The sequence below is a fragment of the Gracilinanus agilis genome, chromosome 5, assembly GCF_016433145.1.
Source record: "Gracilinanus agilis isolate LMUSP501 chromosome 5, AgileGrace, whole genome shotgun sequence".
NCBI lineage: Eukaryota > Metazoa > Chordata > Mammalia > Didelphimorphia > Didelphidae > Gracilinanus > Gracilinanus agilis.
In genome coordinates this window covers 289,060,834-289,085,530 of record NC_058134.1, presented here as the reverse complement: position 1 = coordinate 289,085,530, position 24,697 = coordinate 289,060,834, and the positions used below count along the sequence as shown (strand labels likewise).

The 24,697-nt window shown below is 40.4% G+C and overlaps 1 protein-coding gene across 1 annotated transcript; it reads right to left on the bottom strand.

Moving 5' to 3' along the window:
- Positions 1 to 5,335: 5,335 nt before the first annotated feature.
- On the bottom strand, positions 5,336 to 19,149 carry KRT82 (keratin 82). Its single transcript, XM_044679250.1, has 9 exons — positions 18,745 to 19,149; positions 14,273 to 14,481; positions 11,940 to 12,000; positions 10,947 to 11,042; positions 9,963 to 10,127; positions 7,961 to 8,086; positions 6,606 to 6,826; positions 6,233 to 6,264; positions 5,336 to 5,571 (listed from the first exon to the last, which is right to left on the bottom strand). The coding sequence occupies exons 1-9, from the start codon at positions 19,147 to 19,149 to the stop codon at positions 5,336 to 5,338; spliced, it is 1,551 nt and encodes a 516-aa protein (XP_044535185.1).
- Between the last annotated feature and the right edge of the window lie 5,548 nt (positions 19,150 to 24,697).

The following is a 24,697-nucleotide window of genomic DNA, read 5'->3' as shown; positions in this document are numbered from 1 at the left end:
CAAAGCCTCAGTACGGAGTGTCTCCTAATTATCAGGCAAAGAGATGAATGTGAACCCTGGAATGAATTTATTTCCTCTGGCTTTGCCCTGGTGACTTTTTACATGTGATTGGGGTCCAAAAGCACAGAGGAAGGGCAATTGTCTGGAATATTCTCCTTCCTCATTTGCTTCTCCTGCTTCCTTCAAGAGAATTCAAATCCCCACTTTTTGTAAGAGGTTGTTCCCCTGCTTGTACTTTGCTTCCGAAATGACCTCCCATTTACCCTGTATTTCTTGCATGTTCAGTTTTCTTGTTTGTTGTTTCCCCTATTAAGATATGAACTCCATGAAGGCAGAGATCATGTTTTTGTAATTTTTGTATCCCCAGTACTTAGCACAGTGCCTAGAACAGAGCGAACACTTCATAAATGCCTGTTGACTTGACTTGGCACAGTATGAGTGTGTATCTTATAGGTACAGAGTTTTTGCATGTTGTCTTTTTAGAATGTAAGCTCCATGAGAGCAAGGACTATATTTTTGCTCTTTTTTCTATACCTAGGACTTAGTACAGTGCCTGGTATATAGAAGGTGCTTAATGAATACTTGTCAACTTGACACTCTATGTATGAACAGTGATCCCTCACCTATCACAGGAGTTACATTCCAGAGACCCCCACAGTAGGTGAAAATCCATGAAGTAGTGGTGTTATATTTATTATGTATGTATGTATATATATACTTTATAAACCCTTCCCACTCTCCTATAAGCCTTTTCCACACTCTTATTAGCCATTCCCACAATCTTATAAACACTGAGCCAATCAGTATCCAAGATACAGAACACAGGACTGTGGTTGGTCACCTTTCATTCCATCAGCCAATCTCACATTGGCAAACTTGTGCAAGTGGCAGTGGAATACTGCATTTCTCTTGTTATAGTTTGGCATTCATCCCGCGATATAGCAAAAACCCAGTGATACAGAATTAGATTTTTTTTACAAACCCATAATTCAGTGAAACTGTGATAAGTGAACTGTGATATAGTGAGGGATGACTATATCTTCTATGTACAGAGTTGTTTGCATGATGTCTGCCCATTAGAATGTGAGCTCTTTGAGGACAAGGACCATTAAAAATTTTTTTAACCCTTACTTTCTGCCTTAGAATGGATACTAAGTATTGGTTCTGAGGCAGAAGAACAGTAAGGGCTAAGCAATTGGGGTTAAGTGACTTGCCCAGGGCCATACAGCTAGCAAATGTTTGAAGCCAAATTTGAACCCAGGACCTCCAATTTCCAGGTCTGATTCTGTATACACTGAGCTGACTCCAAGGACCATTATTATTTGTTTTTCTTTGGATTTCCAGGACCAATTGACTCCAGAGTCCAGACTTGGCATTATTAGTCTATGTCCATGATCCTCAATCAGACAGCACTGGCTATTAACCCCTGACCTTGTGACTCTGACTAGTGGGCGAAGGTCTGTGTTCGGTGAGTGATAGCCACCTGATGAGATGAGGTAATTCTGTGTCAGGCAGCAATTGGCATAGAGCAAAAGAGCTCTGAAGTTGGAGTCCAAACACCTAAGCTTCTATCTGAGCTCAGCTTCTTTTTAGCTGTGTAACTTCAGGCATGCTGCTTTAATTCTCTAGGTCTCAGTTTCCTCACCTGTTCAATGAAAAGGTTGGATCAGATGAGTTTTCCAAACCCTTATAACTCTGTGACCCACTGAGGTGCATAAGGATCAAAGGAACATAAATTTGGGTCCTACACCTAAGGAGGTGAAGGTAAGTGATTTCCCCAAAATAATACAGCTAGGAAATTGGTAGGATTTGAACCCTGACCTCCCTGATTCTAAATCCAGGGCTCTATCCACTATATGAAGCTCAGAACAGGGAATCCTGGTCATTGTAGGGAAACTGCTATAGATTCAACATGGGATCCTACCTCTCTGTGTCCTTCACCAGGAGGAGAGGAAAGAAACATTTTGTTATGGTTGTTCAATAATTTTCAGTTTTGTCTGACTCTTCATGATCCCTTTTGAAGTTTTCTTGGTAAAGAAATTTCCTTCTCCAGATCGTTTTACAGATGAAGAAACTGAGGCAAACAACTAAGTGATTTGCGCAGGGTTATACACCTAGGAAGTGTCTGAAGCTAGATTTGAACTCAGGAAGATGAGACTTCCTGACTCCGGGACCAATCCACTGTACTACCTAGCTGTTCCTACATAAACATTAACACAGCACCCATGATGCAATAGGCACTTCACAAATTCTATTTCATCTACCCTGAGAGATAGGTGCTATTATTAACCACATCTTATAGTTGAAGAAAATAGAAAATAAATGGTTCACACAAGTAATGAGTGTCTGAAGTTGCATTTGAACTGAGGTCTCCCAACTTGAGGTCCAGCAATCTATTCACTTCACCTCGTGGCTGCCTAGGAACATATAACAGAGAAGACTCTGGGATGAACTATCTTTGCACATTCTAGCTTCTCCACTTCTTTCCCCCAGGGCAGAACACTTCAATCACACACACACACACACACACACACACACACACACACACACACACACACACACACACACTGAGAACCTGGGGACCGGACAGCTCCCAGGTATGGCCATAGTACTCACTAGGTGTTTGCCTTCATAAATGTAGTTAAAATATCAGTCTGTAGAAGTTTATATGGCACATGTCCATGAATTGCAATAACTGGAGTGTTGTTATTTATACATATTACAAAAGTCATGCATAGATCTATAAATATTTCCCATAGGTCTTTCTTGATGAAAATAAATGGACTTTTATCAGGAAGAACTGATCCTGAACTTTTCTGTCCCCTTTCTGGCCAAAGGACTCTAATCAGTGTCCCATCTTCTACATATCACTTTTTAGAGGGTTTATTCAAATCTTAGAGTCCTTCACACATTTTTTTAAGCCCTTACCTTCCATCTTAGCATAAACATTGTATATTGGTTCTAGGGCAGAAGAGCAATAAGGGTTTAGGTGACTTGTCCAGGATTACACAGTTAGGTAAAATCTGATGTCAGATTTGAACCCATGATCTCCCATCTCCAGTTCTGGCTCTCAATTCACTAAGCCACCTAGCTGCTCCACCACCTCACCCATTTTAAACATTCCTTCATCCATCACAAAAAAAAGCTTCCCCTCAGGCTGAATGATACTGATCTTCATATTCTCTGATTTTTTTAGTGACTTTTCTCTGTCTTGGGTCTGAGTACCTTTGTAGAGGAACTTGGGTTCCAGAGATACTAGCTATGCAAGTAACTACTGGAAGCAGAGCTCTTGCTCATGAGCACCCTCTAGGGCTCTAAATGAGTCTACGAGAGTCCAATAAAGCAGCATAAATATTAAAGAACCAGGGGAGGAGTGTCTGAGGAGAGCGGGCAGGAAAGAGGCACACAATGAGCAGAGATGAAGTAGGGAGGGAGGATGAAGAGAAGATTTAGTGTAATTTCCTTGGAGGGGCTGATGTAGTTTCTCTGACTACAGATTATTAATTCTATTAGTCACCCATAGTAACCATTTGCTTGATGCTAGCCAGGCTTTTCCAAGCTTTTCCTGCCAGCCTCAGTCCCCATTACCATTAGACTACAGACATGGGAATAATAAAAGGAGTTAGATAAAACTTCAGCAAAGCCAAATATGTTCTATAGAGTCAACTTTCAGTTGTTTAAACCAGCAGAAGGGAGAAAATAGTTCCAAAGCCCTTCCCATTGCCTGATGCCTCCCTTGAACCCAATTCCTATTTTTTGTTTAGGTAACTATTCAAATGAACTTACTTTCCCTGGGCTTGTTAAGAGATAAGTCATTGGGAAGCTACCTGGTTGCAGAAGGATGGGGTGAGAATAAATACTTGGCTAGAAAAAGAACTGAGCAAAATTGATGATTCAGTGTTTTGTGTAATGCTCTTGTTTTGTGAAAAGATTGGGGAAAGCTGTCTGCTATTTTTTTTAAACCCTTAACTTCTGTGTATTGACTTATAGGTGGAAGAGTGGTAAGGGTAGGCAATGGGGGTCAAGTGACTTGCCCAGGGTCACACAGCTGGGAAGTGTCCGAGGCCAGATTTGAACCTAGGACCTCCCGTCTCTAGGCCTGGCTCTCAATCCACTGAGCTACCCAGCTGTCCCCTGTCTGCTATTTTAGAACATCCTTTGTTTACCTTGCCAGCTGCCTAGGTACATTATCAGCTCCTTGAGGTGGAGGTCTGTGCCTTAATGTTCTCGAATCTTGTCAGCCCGCTCCTCTACCGCTATCCCCACTTACACAACAATATCAGGTCAATGAATATGTGTGCATCATTTCATGGAGAACTGAAGAGTAATTTTAAATGAAAACACACTATTGTACCACCAAAAATGTTATGAAAAGGTTCATTTCAGAGAAACTTGGGAGTATTCCTATCAACTAACAGAACGAGGGAAGTGGAATCAGAAGAATTATTTATAAAACAGCAATCACGGGTGGCAAAGTGGATAAAGTACCTGGCCTGGAGTCAAGAAGACTTATCTTCCTGAATTCAAATCTGGCCCCAAACACTAGCTGTATGACTCTTGGAAAGTCATTTAACCCTGTTTGCCTCAGTTTCCTCATCTATAAAAATGGGCTGGAGAAGGAAATGGCAAATTACTTCAGTATCCCTGCCAAGAAACACCTAAATGAGAGTCACCAATAGTTAAATGGGACTAAACCAGTGATGGGCAAACTAGGGCCGTGGGCCAGATGTAGCCCCCTGAAATGTTCTATCCAGCGACAGGACATTATTCCTGATCTGACGAATACAATGAGTAGGATACAATACAATGAAACTTCGAAAGAGTTGCCTTAGAAACAGACTGACAGTTGAGCATTTCCTTTCCTTTGGCCCCCTCTTTATAAAGTTTGCCCATCACTGGACTAAACGATTGAATGAAAACAATTACATTGTAAAGAAAAATGACTTTGAAAGACTAAAGAATTCTGATGAAAGAAATGACTAAGTATGACTCCAGAAAACCAATGCTGGAGCATACTGCCCGCCTCTTGATTGAGAGGAGATGCACTGAAGAGGTAGAACAAAACCTCCATTTTTGAACATAGGCAGTGTTGAAATTGGTTTTGTTTGACTATGCATGTTTGGTAGGGGGGGTTGTTTTTGTTTTTACATTTTTGTGGTAGTGAGGGGAGGGGAGAAAGAGAAAATAAACAGTTGTCAATTGAAAAACAAAAGAAACATTTAAAAAAAAACACAGAGTCGGTGCAGAAAGTTTGGAGCTTGTAATTATGCTGGAAGCTGATTCGGAATCCAGGACTGAGAGGTCCCAGGATATTCCCTAACCAGGTCAGAGGATGTTAGCATTTGTGGCCAGTTGAGCCACTAGACACAAGCTTGATGCTTGAGCCCCGCCCGCTCCCACAACTGAACCCACCCTGAGGCGCACAGGGAACATAGAGGTCACCAGTGCCCACCACAATGCTGCTCCCCACAGTGCCTGAGCTGCAGCCCCCACTGCTCCGAATGCCACTTAGCATGGGTGTGCTCACCATGCAGGGTTCATACAAGATGGCACCTTTAGAACTGCTGACAGCTGTGAGAAAGAAAAAGAGAGGAAGGATGGAAAATATTTATCCAGGGCATAGTTCTAGTGAACTCCCATGTCAAATCAAACACTTCAGTTAGAACTGCAAATCCTGTTCATCCACAGTCTCCATTCTGTAATGTTACCTGGTGCTCTAGTCAAGTAAATCTGCTCCTATTTGTCACACAGACCTCTTTCTACCTCTCAGGCTTTGAAAAAGATCACTTCCCCAACTTGGAACAATGTCCTTCCATCTCTCTCTAGCCCTGACTCTTTTCCCCTTCCAAACCTTCCTTCACATTCCTTTCCTACAGAATAGACCCACTGGCTCTGCTTTTCTTAATCTCTTCCTATTCCTTCAGGATCAAAGTCCAGAGTTCTGACAAATGGGCTCCTAGTCCTAACCTTCTTTAAGCCTCTGCCCAGTGCTGTCTGCCTCTTATCTCTTTTGCCAGAATAGATAATTCCTGAAGTCAGGGACAATGTTTTCTTCTTCCTCAGTATTCCCTCCCTTGGACTCAGAAAAAGACTCCATCCCCAGGAGGCACTAGAACATGGGGCTGACTTCTTTGATGGACAAATACCAGAAATGGACCAAGACTTCCTGGACAATAGCTAACATCCCAAATTCACAAGATCCCATAACTACCTGGGACACTTGTTTACTTACATATATTCACAGGTCCTACACCTTCACATAACCTAGGAATAATGGAGAAAAGGAAGGATGAAGAGACATTGGAGTATCACAATGAAAGAGGATGAAGAAGATAAAAACATTATGATCCTGTATTTTTGTGTCCCCCCACCCCACCCCAGACTAGAAGGAACCAAAGAAATTGTTTTGGAATAACCTCCTTTGTAAGGTTTTCTTTGCCTCTGTTACCCTTGGCTAGAATACGTAATCCAAAGTTAACTTCTTATGGAAATGGCTAAAATAGAAGGACAATAGAAAAGAGAACCAAAAACGAAAACCCTGGAAAATCCACAAGGTTGGTCTTGAACTGATTGATGGTCTTTTAACTGCTAATCATTCTGCTCACCTATGTTCCTCTCCCTCTAGCAGCCTCCTGTAGGTAGCAATCTCAATGTCCAGCCCCAACTTGGAGTTCATCACCTGTTGGTACTCCTTCAGCAGACATGCCATGTCCTGCTTGGCCTTCTGCAAGGCTTCCTCCAGCCCTGCCAGCTTGCACTTGGCATCATTGAGGGCAGACTCTCCCTGCTGCTCAGCCTCAGCTATGGCATTTTCGAGTTTGCAGCGCTAAAGTAAGACACAGAGTAGCATTGTTGGGGGTCACCAGCATCACTAATAAGAATGAACTAGTGTAGGAGGGAGCAACTAGGTGGCTCAGTGGATTGAGAGCCAGGCCTAGAGATGGGAAGTCCTGGATTCAAATCTGGCCTCAGACACTTCCTAGCTGTGTGACACCTGGCAAGTCACTTAATCCACATTGCCTAGCCCTGCTCTACTGCCTTGGAACCAATATACAGTATTGATTCTAAGATGAAGGGTAAGACTTTTTTTTTAAAGGAAAGAAAGAATGAACTGGGTTTCCTAGACCATAGACAGAAAATGGCGACTATATTTGGTTTCTTTGAGGAATAATCTATTCCAAGAACAGATTTCCTTTTTAAGAAGTAGGATACTGCTTTGGAGCAAATTGATGCATGTCTAATGGCTGGTCTTCACTGGATTGTAAGAGAGTTAAGTTGATTTCACAACTTGTTGAAAAACCCCTACCAGACCTATAATCATAAGATCAAAGACTCTTAGAGTTGAAAGGAAACCAGAGGCCATCTATTCCATCCTCCCATTTAATGTGAGAATCCCCTTTATAGCAACCTTAACTGATAAACTTCCATACTCTGCTTGAAGAGTTCTGGTAATGGGGAACACATTTCCATGACAGCATATTCCATTCTTGGGCAGCTCTGGTTTGGCACTTCTTTTTTAGATTGATCTAAAAATCTACCTTCTTGAAAAATTTACTCCTTGGTTCTAATTCCACCTTCTGAAACAACCCACTCTTCTATGTGACAGCCCTTCAAGAATGGTCCTAAATGAATAAATGAGCCAGAATATGGGCTAGTAATTCAGAACAGAGCTACTGCCAGGGTGTGTTGAAACTAGCTCCAGGCAGCTAGAAAGAGCTAATTGTTAAATTTCCATTGCGACGTGAGTGTTTATGGCTTGGAAATCAGCAAATGCCATAAATTGGGGCTTGATTTATTATTTTGCTGTCTAGTTTTAAGAAAATGTTTATAATAGAGATTAAGTTTAATGTTAACCTATCCTTGTTTTTCCATGGAGAGCTGGTTAAATATTTGCCAGCATGCTCTTACCTTCAGTGAACAGGTTAGAGCCAGAGTTCCTGGTATCTCCCCAGAGCCTCACCTGGGCTTTAGCATTCTCGATTTCTTGCTGTAGTCTTTGGATTAGTCGATTCATTTCCAGGATCTCATTCTTGCTGTTCCGCAGGCTTTCACAGTGGTTTCCAGCTGTCAATCTTAGCTCTTCATACTGCCAGAGTACAGAAGTCCCAAATTGGATTAATTCCAGTACTCTTCCTTCCTTATCCAGCTCCTATCTAAGCACTTGCTATAGATATTAGATAGCCAATATAATTACATATAATATATAGAGTTACAACAAATCTATAAAACTATAGCAAATCTATATATCTACAGGAAAGAAAGAAAATCTATACATCTACATATACATGTAGATATAGGATAGATAAATATATAGATATTAGATAGATATCCAGTGATTGCCCCAACTCAGATTCCATACTCCTTTCATGAAAAACCTGTTTTCTGTCCACACTTCAACTCAGAGCACTGTCACAGAATGCTCACCAGAGTAGCTAGCATTTTGCATTCCCTCCTTTGTCTTTAGCCCCAATGTTATCCTTCCTTTCTTCTAAATCTTAATCCATAGCCCCCTGGTTCTCTTCTGTCCTATTCCTCTTTTAACTTGAATACTAACATCCAGAGTTCTGTACATTTATCTCTACCCTGCCCTTGACTCCATCTGGGTCCTGTCTCTATCAATCTAGGTCCATCAGACTGAAAGCTTGCCAAGAGAATCTTTTCTTGCTGACTACCACCACCCTCATTCTCCTTCCTTGGAGGAAGGTGGGAAGCAAGCACACAGGATAAGACTTCACAGTCAGTATGCTCAGATTCCAATATGACCAACTGAACTGAAGACTAGTTTCCAGAATTAGACTGGCTCTGTTCAGATTCTGTCATTCAAAAAAAAAACTCAACAGCTTTCGCTTTAATTTTTAAAAAATTAATTTAATTTTCTCCAATTACATGCAAAAATAGTTTCCAGCATTTTTAAAGAATTTTGAGTCTTGACTTCTCTCCTTTGCTCCTCTTTGGTGGTGAGATGGTAAGCAATCTGATATCAATTTTACATTTTTTTCATTTTAATCTTTCGTAGAAAGAAACTCAAACCAAAGAGATTTAAAGAAAGAATTACTTTAGCTAATTGCCAATTAAAAATGTCTTTGTTTTCTGGATCTAAGTTCTGAATCATGACTTTGGTAGGAAGAAGTTTTCTCAGTTGACATTAACTGATTTGAATGTTTGGCTCCTCATACCAAATAATTCTAAAGCCCATTTCTCTATGGTTCTGGAACTCACTCTTGTTATTGTTGTTGTTCCTTTTCTGGGAGATTTACCTTTTAATTTTGTTTAGCTGAGAAGGGTATGAACACAGAAATGAGTTTGTATCCCTTGAGTATACCTGGGCAAAGGGCAGCCCAAGGGAATAGGGAAGAGTCAAGCTGAGATGAAACTTAGGCTATTATGAACCATAGAACAGATAATTGAGATGACTTTTAAAACATTTCTTAATGTCTAGACCTCCACCTCCAATATCCTATAGGTCACTGTGCAAATGTTTATCTCACCTCCTACCCTCTTGACATCTAATTGCCTGATTGCACAAATTAGTAACCACATTAATCATTATTTCTGCTTGGCCATTAGTAACTATTCCATTCTTCCAGTCTCTCTCACGCCCAGTAAGTAGCCCTTTAGCATCATATCATTGCCAAGTGGTATTTATTGAGGGCAACTTAAAAGCTGGGCCTGGACTGGGAACGTCCAATGAGTCTTAGGGTAAATAAAGCTTGGGCACCCTCTGCTCCTTGATGATGGGTCTGGTCTGTTGGAACAATCTCCCTCCCACATCCCCTAGCTGGGACTCAGTCTCCTAGCAACCAAAAACAACACTATCTGGAATTTAATTTACTGAGCACCCTGTCACTTTCCAGGGGCTTTGGCACTTCATCAGTTAGCCATCTGCAGTTTTTTAGGGGAGACACCCTCTTCCCTGCATCCTTACTCTCACAGAAGCCAAAGGAACTCCTGGTTTTCCTTACCCGGCATTGGTACCAGGCTTCAGCCTCAGCCTTGCTCCGGCTGGCAATGTCATCATATTGAGCCTTAATCTCAGCAATGATGCCTTCCACATCCAAAGCCCGGCTGTTGTCCATCTTCACAATGACTGATGTCTCAGAGATCTGAGACTGGAGCAAGCAGATCTCCTGAACAAATGGGGAACAGAATTGGAAAGTCAATGAGATCTTAATGGCAAGGAGCTGGGGTAAAGGAAGAGAACCAACTTTGGACAATACCAGAAATAATATTTTCCAAAATGAGTTAATTACCAAATGATTATATTTTTGTTGCCTTTTCAAATATTTTTTCATTGATTCACCTCCTCCCTTCTTCACAAATAAGCATCATCACTGCTTACATTTAAAGAGCAGAAAACACAAGACCAGATACTCAGAGAACCCCTGTCCTCTGGTTAAAACCAATATCGAAGCTGAGAGAATTCAAGAAGATTCTTTTTCTAGGAGGCTTGCTGCCCAATATCCATTGGTCCTGATATCATTGAGATAACAGCTTTAGAACTCTTTGCATGGAAATGTCCTCAATGGCTACAGGAGGGGTTCTTAGCCATTTTTTGTATCATAGACCTCTTTGGCAATCTGATGACATTTAAGGATCCATTCTCAAAATCATATTTTCAATGCATAAAATAAAATAAATATAATTACAAAGGAAACCAAAAGCTAGTGAAAATAAAGACATGACTTTTCCCACACAAGTTGAGCTCTTCCAATATCATATCTATATATCTATATACATCTATCTATATATCTCTATATCTCTATATCTCTATCTATCTATCTATATATATATCTATATCTATCTATATCTATATCTATATAACTATATCTATATCTATATAACTATAACTATATATATATATATATATATCCCCAGGTTAAGAACTCTTGGGATGGAAGCCAAAATCACACCCAGTCCATATATTACCATAGCATGGGTTCATTTACCTCCTCATACAAGTTTCTCAGGAAGTTGACCTCCTGAACCAGAGCTTCAACATTGGTCTCCAGGTCAGCTTTCATCAGAAAGGCTGTGTCTACATCCTGAAAAAAGATAAGACATATGAAATCCTATAGCTAGGGATCTCACAGGTATTGCTGAGAGTCTCCAAATCCTCCCTCAGCAACAGGCGAGTCACTAATTAGGGCAGATTTTTCAGACTGTTTAGCAGAGGGAAGAAAGGGTCCTATGGTTCTTTTTTCCAATAGATGGAGGAATTAAAGGATGCTATAAACAAAGGAAGAGGGATCATCCATATATCACAACTTGTCATTAGGGAGGAGAGTAAGGATGCATTTACTAGGAAAAGCTTTGGAAGGAGAGGATTTTAGGTGGGTTTGGTTTGGTTTTAGGGAATACCTATATTATAGTTCCCCAAAGCTTTGATTATCCTGACCTAATTGGAACTTCCTTGCTTGAAGTGTCTCTGCATAGTTGAAAAATTATTAGGGCATTCTTTGTGTATATATGCCAACCTTCAATTATCTGAGCATCTTAGACAAAGTTGATTTTGGGTGTCAGAGGGAGTCTTTTAAATTTGTTCTAGTATTAACTCAGTTGTTAGCCTTAATGAATTGAGGGGATTTCTCAACATGGGAAGACCTGAGTACTTTAGTAAAGTTCTTTTTATTATTTGTCAAACCATGAGCCTCTTCATTGTATCTCCCCCTTCATCTATACACATCGTGCTAATACGGCAGCTGCCTAATAAATAATTTTGAATTTAAAGGAATTATGTGGACAAATACTAGCCAACCCCTCCCTCATCATATGATGTGACAGAAGGCAAGAGGCATTTGTTAACCATCTGCCTTTCCTTTTGGGCGACAGACAAGGGGAAGAGTAATGATAGTATTACTGAGTACTGTCCAGAGTCCTGGTGTTTTGGGGAACCTACCCAGATGGTTCTAGGAAAGTTTCTATGCCCTGCCTTCCCTCACCTTTTTTAAAGCCACAAATTCATTCTCAGCACAGGGTCGCAGGGATAGTTCTTCCTCGTATCTGAAAGGCAAGGAGAGAAAATTGCTTTCTCCTGGTTTGTTTCATTTGGAGGAGACTTCTTCCGATTATGGGATTTAGAATGGGAAAAATTCTTAGTGATTATTTAATTCTGCCTCCTTTTATTTTTTAACAGATGAAGAAACTGAGATGTAGAGAGATGATGTGATTTGTTCAAGATCACAGAGATAGTACCAAAGCTAAGATTCAAACACCAGCTCCTTCAACCCCAAATCCAGTGTTCCCTCCTTTCCTTCTACCCTACCCCTCCTAGTACAAGATCTTTTAGTTCTGGGCAGATAGATTTCTAGAAATCCACCTAGAAACCAATGAAGGCATTTAATAAAGATAATCTCTTAGTCCAAAGCCTTGCACATGAAATGTATTTCATAAGTATTTGTTGAATTGAATACTTTAAGGGGCATTTAATTTCCCTCGTGTCTGGAATGCTTTATCACCTTTCCTCTGTTTCTTAAAATCCTTAGTTTACTTCAATGCTTGGTTCAGGATTTACTTCTCAATGAACCCAGCAGCCACACTTCCTTTAGTGTCCCTCTTACTCTTTTGAAAGTTCTTCCTCGTATGAACTCTCATCCTAAGAACTGGTCTGAAGAAGTCCATTTTATTCTCTTCTTTCTACTTGCAACTGGGGAAGAATTGAATGGTAGCTGTTGAAGAGGGAGCTGTTGTCTGATGAATGTGACCCTGTGTTGAACGCTAATATATAATTCCTGATTCTTGCTAGCTGAGCCAAATGTCATCCTCCCTCTAAACATAGAAGATAGTAGAGGGGTGTCCATTACCCAATTCATTGAACCCATGTAATAACAAGTTTCACCATTGCTTACATTTAAGTCAAAGATTACAGCTTAGGAAGCATCTGCATCACAACAACCCAGTTGGTAGTTAGCATTGCCCCCATTTTACAGATGAGGACGCAGGCTCCAAGAGGTTAAGGGATTTTCCTAGGGTCACATTGGAGTCTTCTGACTAATGTGACCCTAGGAAAATCCCTTAACCTCTTGGAGCCTGCGTCCTCATCTGTAAATGCTCCAGAAGGAAATTTGAGACTTATTTAACCTCACCCAATATGAGCACAATTTAATACTGGGACAGAATGATTGAATTTGACTTCCACATGGTTCTGGAGATTAAAATAACTTCTATTTTTAAACTTTTACCTTTTGTCTTAGAAGCAATACTGAGTGTTGGTTCCCAGGCAGAAGAAGGCTAGGCAAACAGGGTCACACAGCTAGGGAGTGTCTGAGACTAGATTTGAACCCAAGACCTCCCAAGCCTAGTTCTCTAGCCAGTGAACCAGTTAGTAAATCCTTAAAATAATTTCTTATCTCTCTCCAACAGAACCCATAAATGGCTTCCTCAAACACTGCCTCCTGCCCAAGCATCTTTTGTGATTCTCTCTCTTGTCCATTATATCCACGTCCAACCTCTTTGCTCAAGTTAATGTTCTTGCTACCACTTTCCCCTCACCAAATGAATATAATTTCTTGTGGTTCTCCTATAAGGACATCCCTCTCAAGATTTCTGCTGTCTTGTAGTCATCCTACCTCTGGTATATATTATATAGTGTGTTCCTACCTGGCTTCTTTCCACTTTGCCACCTCTTCTCCCTCTCCTTCTGAAGTCTGTACCAGCCTCTCTATTTTCAGGAACCCTTCTTCGACTAATTCTACTTGACATCATTACTCTCTGTGTACTTACTAAGTACTCAGCTTACCCACTGAGTTTCTTATACTTCTTTTGCTCATATTTCTCTGTTTCCATATTTAATCCCTGAGTATATGTCCTTTCACTTTCATCAGCTAGGTGGAACAATGGATAGAGTATTAGACTTGGAATTGCACAATGGAAGATCTGAGTTTGAATCCTGCACCAGATACTTAACTAGGTAAGTCAACTCATCTTTCTTGAACTGCAAAATGGGTATCATAATAGTCTCATACTGTTATTGTGTGGATCAAATGAGATAATATTGTTATGATGTTTCACAAACCCTAAAATGCTATATAAGCCATACCTGTTATTTTTATGATTTTTATAATTCTCACAACATAGGAATCATATTTTCTCTTACCTGCCCTGCCACACCTTACCCAGACAAGGGTCATCCCCTCACACAAGGGTTGTTCAGGGTAGACTAGATAGCTTAAGGAATCTGGTTGGCCATAAATATGCCACCTCTTCCATCTTTTTTGCACAATTTCCTGGCATCTACTTTTTCCTTGCCTGGAGTGAGGGAGGAGAGTAGACTTACTTTCTCTTGTAGCCCTCCAGCACATTCTGCAAACCATTGAGCTCTGTCTCCAGCCTCACTCGGTCCCCTGCCACGCAGTCCAGCTGCTTCTGAAGGGTGTTGATGTAGGTGTCAAATATGGGTTCAATGTTGGCCTTGCAACATTTCTGCTGCTGTAGAAAGTTCCATTTGGTCTCCAAAAGCTTGTTCTGCTGCTCTAGAAAGCGCACCTACCAACCAAATAGCCAGAGGTTCTGTTAGGAGAAGGGAAAGCCTGGAGAACTATGTCTAGCAGGTGTAGCTTTGTGCTAGGAGCTGAGGAAGATACACTTCATTCATTCATTCATTCATTTATTTATTTATTCATTCATTCATTTATTTATTTGTTGTTTGTTTATTTATTTATTTGTTTAAGGAAGATACACTTTAGATCAGGCACATCATGGAGCTTATGGTCTAGTAGGAATGAAGACACCAACTTGGATAATACATACTATTATATAACAAGTGCAGTCTGATTTAGAAAATGGAATGTGACATAATCTCCAAGGGAATCTTCAAACATCTCCAGTTCTGACCTTCCAGTGCATCTTTATACTTATAGAGGAAGGCTTCAGAGGTAGCCTGAACCCTTCTCATGGGTTAGAGGGCACCCAGGGGAGAAGTTTGGATTAGGGGTCCTTCCTAGGTCCTTTGAGCTACTGTAGGCATCCTAGAGCTACAAGTATTCATATAGACTAGATGTTAGAAGTGGAAGGGACTTAGGAATCATCTACTCCAATCTCCCCATTTTTCAAATGAGAAAACATGGATGCTACCCCAAGTCTGGAAGGGACTCCCTCATCACTTTAGCCTTGTAGAAAGTTCAATCTTTTAAAAAGTATAACCTATGTGCCACCTCCTATACCAGGCCTTTTTCAATCCTCTCAGCTTCCATCCCAATCCCTACTCCCTACTTCTAAATACTCTTTGCATTTACTTATCAGTATATTGTGTTGTAACCACCCCTCCCACAGTGGAATCTAAGTTCCATCAGGGCAGGAATTGTTTTATAGTTTTTGATCTTTATATCCCCTGTGCCTAGCACAGTCCCTGGCATGTGGTAGATACTTTAAAAGTGTTGAAGTCGAAGTTGAAAGCCCAGATAAGTTTCATGGCATAGTAGAAAGCTTCATGGGGAGCTAGAAGACTTAGGTTCAAAGACCCAGATCTTCTATTTATTACTAATATGGTTTGAGGTAGGTCACTTTATGCCTCAGTTTCTTCATCTGCAAAATAAAAGTGTTGGCCTAGATGACTGCTTCTTTTCATTTCTAAATCGATTATTATTGTCAAGTCAAGTCAAGTGTCTTGACCAAGACTACACAGTCAATTGATGGCAGAGTCAGAATCCGAATCCATGTCTCCAACTTTCTGCCCAGTGCTCTTCCCTCTAAAACTTGCTTGCTTTCAATGTACTGATGATGATGACAGAAACAGCAGACATTTAGATGGTGTTTTAAGTTTGGCATTTTTTCTCACACCACACAAATAGATAGATAAGTAAACTGAGCGATGAATAGATAAGTAAAAAAATAAATAGATGAATAGACAAGCAAAGACAAATGGGTAGACAGATAAATAGGTAGAAAGAAATTGATAGACCGATATTAAACAGATTTATAAATAGACAGGTAGGTAAGAAGAAAGATAAAGATAGGTAAATAGATAGATGAGTAGATAGAGACAGACAGATAAAATCAGATATAGGTAGAAAGATACTAAAAGTTATATAGCTAGATGGATGGATAAATAGATAGGTAGGTAAGTAAGTAGGTAGATGGGTAGATAGGCAGATAGATGGATAAACAAATAATGACCAGTAGACAGACAGAGAGATAGGTAGGTAGATAAAAAGGCAGATAAATACTGAGAGATAGATCAAGAAAGACAGACAAAGGCAGATAGGGAGATAGATAGATAGATAAACAGATAGATTAGGCAGATAGATGAATAAATGAATACAGATAGATAAGTTATTAAGCACTTACTATATGTCAAAGCTATATGAAGAGTTAGGAGCTTGTTTGGGATCAAAATGCATTTTTCCTGAAGTTCTTTTCATTAAGCCATGATATTCCAGAAATAAGGAGGCAACATGTCTCAGTGACATGACTAGAGTGGTGGATTAGACTCAGAAAAACCTTAGTCAAAATCCTGCCTTTCACAGTTACAGCTGTGTGGCTGTGAGAAGTCACTAAAGTTCTTTGAATCTCAATTTCCTCAAGTAGAAAATGAATTGTCTGGACTTGGTGTCCTCTAAAGTCTCAGGGTTCAGAGACAAGAGGAAGGAGGAAAAGTGACAGGCTAATCCAGGGGCTAGAATGCCATTCTTCTGGTTAATTAAGGCAGAATCCTAGTTTTTGTCTACGTTATTTCTTTCAGTTGTTTGCTCAGGCATTCATTCATTTTCAGAATATCTTTAGTACATATTATATATACTTATACTTAAAAGTGTTGGGGAAGTTTTTCAAAAGGCATGCAAATAATCATTGAAGGAATGGATGCTTATGTAATTTTGGAGTTAGTCACTTCACTCCTAAATAATCTTAGAATTGGAATTGAGTTAAAACATTGATAGGTTATCTAGACCAACCCCATTTTACAAATAAAATAACTGAGGCTCAGAGAGGGGAGATGATTTGTACGGGTCACACTAGTCAGTCAACAAGTATTCATTTAGCACCTACCATGGCATTGTCCTAAGTGCAAAAAATACAAAGAAAGGCAAAAGACAGTCCGTTCTTGAGAAACTAAACAATCTGATGGGAGAGACAACATGCAAACAATTCTGTGCAAACATGCTAAATACAAGATAAATAAGAAACAATTGCCAGAGAGAAGGCAACAGAATTCAGAGAGATTGGGAAAGGCTTCCCCTAGGATGTGGAATTTTAGCTGTACTTGAAGGAAACCTAAGAAGCTAGGAGGCAGAGATGAAAAGGTCAGCAGCAGAGATAGGATTAGTATTGTGTGAGAGCAAGAAGAGGAAGCTGATTTACACAGCAAATTATTCTTTTAAACTTTATTTAAAATCTTTACATTCTGTTTTAGTAACAACTCTAATACAAAACTGCAAAAGCTAGGCAAATGGGGTTAAGTGACTTGTCCAGGGTCACACAGCTAGAATTATCTGAGGTCAGATTTGAATTCAGGAGTTCCAATCTCCAGGTCCGGCACTGTATCCACCGAACCTAGCTGCCTTAGAAAAGTATCCTTGTGAGTAGCTCTGGGTATAGATTAAGATTAGGCTAAAGTCACTTAAGTCATTGGATCATCTGTAGGGCTTTTCTTTTGCAAAATGGGGATTCCTGCCTGCCTCCTAGAGGAATGTGATATTCAAATGAGAGACCATGTATAAAGGTTTTTGTCAAAAAAAAATACAAGTGTTAAGATGGGATCATTGCTAACTTTATCCAGGCTATTTCTGTATTCTTTTCCTTCTCTCTTAGTATGTACAATGGAAAGCTTTTCCATGCTTTAGTTGGGTGATGGCATTTAAGTCTATTGCTGTGATGTGTTTTTGGAGCACAGAGACATACATTAAGGAATAGAAAGAATTTTAGACACCCCCCCCCAGTCCCGACTCATCATGTATAGATGATGAAGCTGTGGTACAGAGAGAATTAATCATTTGTCCAACATCAGGGAAATAGTAAATGGCAATTCAGTTCAACTGCCACCTCCTATATGAGATCTTTCTTAAATCCTTCCATTGCTGGTCCCTTTCTCCTCCTTAAAATTTTGGGGGGAGTTTATGTACTTGTATATAAATTATTTCTCCCCAACAGGATGCAAGCTCCCATTCTCTTTCTGTACATTATATATATATGTATATATATATATATATATATATATGTTTTAAACCCTTGTACTTCGGTGTATTGTCTCATAGGTGGAAGATTGGTAAGGGTGGGCAATGGGGGGTCACACAGCTGGGAAGTGGCTGAGGCCGGATTTGAACCTAGGACCTCCTGTCTCTAGGCCTGACTCTCACTCCACTGAGCTACCCAGCTGCCCCCATTTTATATTTTTATACATTTTTTACTTACAGTCTGACATCTAGCACAATGCCTGGCACATAATAGGCACTTAAATGCCTTCTGAATGAAAAATGAGCTGAGATCTGAACCCAGGTTCTCTGTCTCCAAATGCATTCTTTTTCTGCACCACAATGTCTCTCATTGATTATCTTTGGCTGCCAATGATTTCTGCTATTCATAGCACACTTGGAAAATGCTTGGCACAAAGTGGTCAATGTATCCTGTTTGAAGAATTCATCTATGACTCTCCAGGTTTAGTTTCCCTATGAGTTAATCAAGGTGACAGAAATGGAAGCCATTGGTTATGATTATCTGAGGGCATATCTGGTTTTTTGGTCACCCTGACTTCCTCTAGGACTATGGTAGATCCCAACATGGACTCCCCAATCAATCCTGCCTCAATCTTCTCACCTTATTGATGAACGAAGCAAATCGATTGTTGAGACACTTGATCTGTTCCTTCTCATTCCTCTTCACCTGCTGGACACTGGGGTCTAGATCCAATTCCAGAGGGATCAGTAGGCTCTCATTGACGGTGACTGGAGTGATGCAGGGGGGAGGTCCACAGGCTGCCCCAACCCGGTAGCCAAAGCTGGGCAAGCTGCACCTGGAGGCAATTCGGGGTTTCCCATAGCCTACATTGCATAGGCTTCTGGAGCCGAAGCAGCCCATCCATCGGAGAGTCCCTGTGCCCCCTACCTTGCATGGCCCCTTACTCATAGACGAGTAAGTCACTGTCCTAGGGATGACAGCAGAGCAAGAGCTGAAACTCCGGCCACCACACCTGGAGCCCATCTGGAAGGAACGGCAAGACATGCCAAAAGAGACACAAGTCAAAAGGGTCTGGGCAAAGGAACAGTGGGGACCAGCCACTGGCACAATTCTCAATCAAGTCACCACAGAACTTTCCCCCCCTTTTTATCTGATTGGGGGGTTGAATTGCTGGGCTAGGTTCAACCCTAAATAACCATTAAATCACTTTTATGAGCTTGGGGCATCAGTAACTGCTAAGACCCAAGCTGGATAATTATGAATGGAGGAGAGAGACCAATGCCCTGGATGGATGAACTATATAAAAATCCCAGTTGTCTCCCCTTCCTTGTTTATGAGGGTGATGAAGGGGGCTGCCCAGACAGATGCGTTTGATGTGTGGAAGCAAAGCCCCAAGGAAAGTGAGAGTTGGTGGTTTATCTCATTTTATAGGAGGTGAGGAAGGGGGAAACTGGCTCTTTACTTGAATGATTATATACCTCAGCTACCCTCAGACCTCAGGGAAAATTAAATATGCTCCAAGATGCCCTGTCTATTTTCCTAATGACACTTTTGGGACCTTCAAGGACTCCTGAGACATAAGTCTCCTCTATGGTTTCCCAGATCCAGATGGTCCCAAAGAAAATGACCTTCATATGGATGGGATAACTTTCCCAGAGCAGTCTGGTACATCCCCAGAACATTAGGTCACTTTTGTGACCCAAAATACCCCCCAAAATACCTCAAGTGGAACAGATTACCCTAGAGATTCCCAGAATAAAAACTGAGGGATTTTTAGCCAGCTTACCTGAAGGTAGGCTGGCTAGGGATGCCCTTGGAGTGTGGAATATGGAAAGAATATTTAGTACAATGGACTGACCTTTGTACTAAATATGCCCAAAAAAGTCAAAAGAAAATTGAGTCATGAACTAAATAAAAAGCAGGTAGAAACTTGATGGAAACCAGGTCTAAAAACTATAAAGTAGGGACACCTAGGTGGCTCAGTGGATTGAGAGCCAGACCTAGAGATAGGAGGTCCTGGATTCAAATGTGATATCAGATACTTTTTTAGCTGTGTGACCCTGGGCAAGTCACTTCACCCCAATTGTCTGACTCTTGCTACTCTTCTGCCTTGGAACCAATGCCCTACATTGATTCTAAAATGGAAGGCAAATGTTTAAAAACCATAAAAGCTATATAATATACTTCTTAGGATTCCCCAAGTTAGGATGGACACTTGCCAATGCTTGATGATAATAATAGCTAACATTTATATAGCACTTACTATGTCCTAGACACTTTAAAATTATCTCACTTGATCCTTATTTTAAAGATGAGGAAACTGAGGCAGACAAATGTTAAGTGGCTTGCCCAGGGTCACACAGCTAGTAAATGTCTGAGGCTGGAATTGAACTCAGCTTTTCCTAACTCTAGGTCCAGAACTCTATCCACTGTGCCACCAGCTGCCCTTACTTTATAGATACTGTGCACTTCATAGGATTTTGAGCTGGAAATAAAGTGTTTAATTCCCCAGTTTATAGATGAGGAAACTCCATTTCAGAGAGAGAAGGGATTTACTTCATTTCACAAAGGTAATATTAGTAGAGCCAAGATTTGAAACCAGTTCCGCTGACTCCAGACCCAGTGTTCTTTCTATTACCCCAAGGTCCTAGCTAATGTTTCATCAAAGCAACTGAAGATGCTACTATTGACATATAATAAATGATTTTTTAGATTGGATTAGAATGAGTTGACTCAGTATTTTATGTTGCTATAGAGGAAAGAATTCAAGAAACTTGACTTTGAGCACCAGTTCTTACTTTGGTCATTGTTACTGGTATGAAAATAGATCTAATCCTTAGTTTTGTTATCTGAATATTGGAGAAATAATACACTTTCTACTTCATAAGGTTGTTTTAAAGAAAAAATTTTAAGCTATAGAAGTAAAAGCCAGATGTTTTGGTATTATCTTTTATGTCTTAATTTTGATAACTTTTGTACTCATGACTTTCCATGGAATCTTCTCTTTTGGTAACTGACAGGGTTAGCTGCATCTTTTGCTGTTCTCTGAGCTCTGGGGAGAGAATGAAGGATAGGGGGTCTATGAAAAGGGCAGGAAAAGGGAAAAGAGAGTGATGAGGAAGGACTTTGAAGAAACTTGAGATCAACTAGGAACAGATGGTTTTCAGCTTTCAGAATAAGGAGAGAAAACTCTCTAGAGTGGAAAGAAATTTTTTTTTAAATTATATTAAAATTTTTAAAATATTAAATTATTTTAAATATAAATTTTAACGTGTATCCTTTTTATATCACTTACACTTCTCCCTGTATCTTCCCTCCTCCCATAGAAACATTCCATATAACAATGAAATTTTTAAAGAAAAAAACTAATCAATACATAGGAAAAAAAATCTGATATTATATGCAATGTTTCACATCTATGGACTTCCCACCTCTTTAAAAGTATGTGAGAAGGGGCAGAAGAGGGGAAGAGGGGGTGGAGATGTCTTCTCATATCTCTTCTTTAAAAAAAAAACTATCAACCATTTTTTTGATACTCCTTATTTGCTTCAAGACACATGGATCTGTACCCTCTCAAGAGATCTACTATATGGTGGTGTAATGGTTAGAATGGGTTTGACTAAATTATAAGAGTAAAAAATGTTGTGGTCATCATTTATACAAACTAACCCTTAAGTCACAAGACTGTTAATAGCTCTAATAGCTGTATTATAGTAAGACAAAGATAATAAGAGAGGGAAATATAGAAAGGAGGTAAAGAATTACCTAGCCTAAAGCCTAAGAACCCAGAGTCTGTCTCCAAATTTCAGCCTCAAAAACAACCCTGACCACTCCCCACCCCCAGATTTCTGCAGGGTCTCATCTTATAAATCCTTACTATGCCCACTAGCTCTCTTACATCACTCCCCAGGAACAAATCACAATTCCTCAATTAGCCTGGCACCATGCAGTGGGGGATGTGCCTGTGGGATCAATTCCCTTGTTGCTGATTGACCCAAATTCAAAACAAATGGAAAGGAAGTCTAAATCCCTGATCGATCAAATCAAAATACTTCTCACAGTGGCTAAGAGAAATGGGGTGGGGGGGAGTGAAGATAGTAGGGTTGGTTCCATACAGGAAAAGGTTAGGGAGTTCCATGCCAGATGGGGGCAAGTTAAGGTCTGCTGACCAAAGGATATCTTTTTCTCTTTCTCTAGATAGTGAGGGTATGGATCAGAATATCTGGAATTTTAAGCCATAGATTCTTCTTCCCTGAAAAGTATAGCTCTCTCTTAGTAAACCCTGATCCTGTTGCCTTCTAGGGAAGCCTCACTCTGCTTATATAGCTCAGAAATCAGGGGAAAGCTTGGAACTTCCCTAGAACTTATTTTGACTAGGTAACAAGCTAGGAGTGTCTTGGATAAAGTTTTCTTTCTTAAAATAGCCCCAGGGCTATGGAAGCTCCAGGTTTCATCTGGAGACTAGGGAAGCAAACTGGAAGATGTCAAGCTCCTTCAAAATGATGCAACTATTTTCAATAGCAAAGTGGAACAGGATGGAGCAGGGGAGCCCCAGAAGACAGTTTTCCTAGATTAGGAAGAAGGGAGGCAAGGATCAACAAAGGCCTGAGCTTCTGAACTCTCAGGACCTGAACTTTGGGAACAGACCTATTGTATTGCATAGGGCAGGATCTATAATAGCTATGGGGTGGGACAGATTGAAGAAGTCCTAGTTAGATCCTGTGTACTTATATTTTGGTGCAAACTTGTCAATTTGGAACTTTTCTCCTCATTTCTCATTTCTTCTCATTTCTCCTCCCCTCCCCTCCGTTTGTAGTTTTTATAAACTCTAGAAATGGAAGGATTTTTAGAGATTATCTAATCTAACAAACCCTATTTTACAGAGGAGGAAATTGGCTTAATGAGGAATAGATTATCTAAGGTCACACTGGTGGTAGTGTTGTGAGGAGGATTACTTACTTATTATTTAGGAGACCTATCAGGAAGGGCTTGAGAATTCCAAATGGAATGGGGAAGCAGGAAGTGTGCCTTGCTCTCTGAGATGGACTCCATGGTGGTTGGGACAAGTTGCAACTGACCCTAGGAGACCTCAGATTTCCAGAGATCCTGAAGGAAGACTGACATCTACTTGTGGAAGATTTTGGTAGAGACTATTTTTTTTTAAATTTTAAACATTTATTAATATTTATATTTTAGAAAAGTTAACATGGTTACACGTTTATGCTCTTACTTTCCCCTTCACACCCCCTCCACCTCCCCCCTCCCCTGGCCGATATGCATTTCCACTGGTTTTAACATGTGTCATTAATCAAGACCTATTTCCAAATTGTTGATAGTTGCATTGGTGTGGTAGTTTCGAGTCTACATCCCCAATTATGTCCACCTCAACCCATGTATTCAAGCAGTTGATTTTTTTCTGTGTTTCCTCTCCTGCTGTTCTTCCTCTGAATGTGGGTAGCATTCTTTACCATAAATCCCTCAGAGCTGTCCTGGGTCATTGCATTGCTGCTAGTACAGAAGTCCATTACATTCTATTTTACCACAGTATATCAGTCTCTGTATACAGGTTGTTCTTCTGGCTCTGCTCCTTTCACTCTGCATCAATTACTGGAGGTCTTTCCAGTTCACATGGAATTCCTCCAGTTTATTATTCCTTTGAGCACAATAGTATTCCATCACCAACATATACCTCAATTTGTTCAGCCATTCCCCAATTGAAGGGTATGCCCTCATTTTCCAGTTTTTTTGCCACCACAAAAAGCGCGGCTATAAATATTTTTGTACAAGTCTTTATCTATGATCTCTTTGGGGTACAAACCCAACAATGGTATGGCTGGATCAAAGGGCAGGCATTCTTTTATAGCCCTTTGAGCATAGATCCAAATTGCCATCCAGAATGGTTGGATCAGTTCACAGCTCCTTGGTAGAGACTATTAATCCCAACCTGAGTTGCAGGTTAACTTGGACTGGGTTAGCTCCCAGAATCTACCCAGCTGAAAGAGTACAGCTAGTGGTCCTGGAGGAGCTGGAACATCACTGGAATGAGTCTGGACTCTGCTGTGAGGATACCCAGTTCAGTCCTGCTATTCTCTGGACCCTGTCTTGCTTAGGTCTCAGTTCAGTGTAGATAAGACCCTCCCCTGACCCTGTGGTTTGCCCTTAGTCTAAAAGTGTAGAAACCCCTATTCCCATCCTTTACCATAGTTCCCTTAATTAAAATTGTTATAAACTCTTGCCATTTGCTGGCTAGTTTCCATAGGCCTCTTGTCTAGATGGTGCAGAGTAACAGGTAGAACCTAACTGCCACTTCTGTTAACAGACATATCCTTAGCAGTTAAACCCAGTCTCTCTACCTTGTTTGGTCCCTCCTTCTGTCATTCCTGTCTCCCTCACACCCTTCTGGACCCACATTTAATATTTAAGTCAACTCCCCTGGTTTTCCCCATAATAGGAGGTAGAAGAACAGGGATTGAATCTACATATTCTTTCTCCATATGCCAGCCTCCTGAACTATGACCCTGTGATTTTTTTCCACCATACTTCAGATCTTTCTGTAAACAATGGATAGTTGGTTAGGGAAGTCCTCAAAGAA

Bases quoted from the DNA above. Each gene is read 5' to 3' on its own strand.
- KRT82 (XM_044679250.1), bottom strand. From the start codon at position 19,149: ATGTCTTGCCGTTCCTTCCAGATGGGCTCCAGGTGTGGTGGCCGGAGT. The intron at 12,001-14,272 runs GTAAGTCTACTC...CTTGCCTTTCAG, and splicing joins CTGGAGGGCTACAAGAGAAA to ATACGAGGAAGAACTATCCC. The intron at 6,265-6,605 runs GTGAGCAGAATG...CATTATTCCTAG, and splicing joins CTAGAGGGAGAGGAACATAG to GTTATGTGAAGGTGTAGGAC.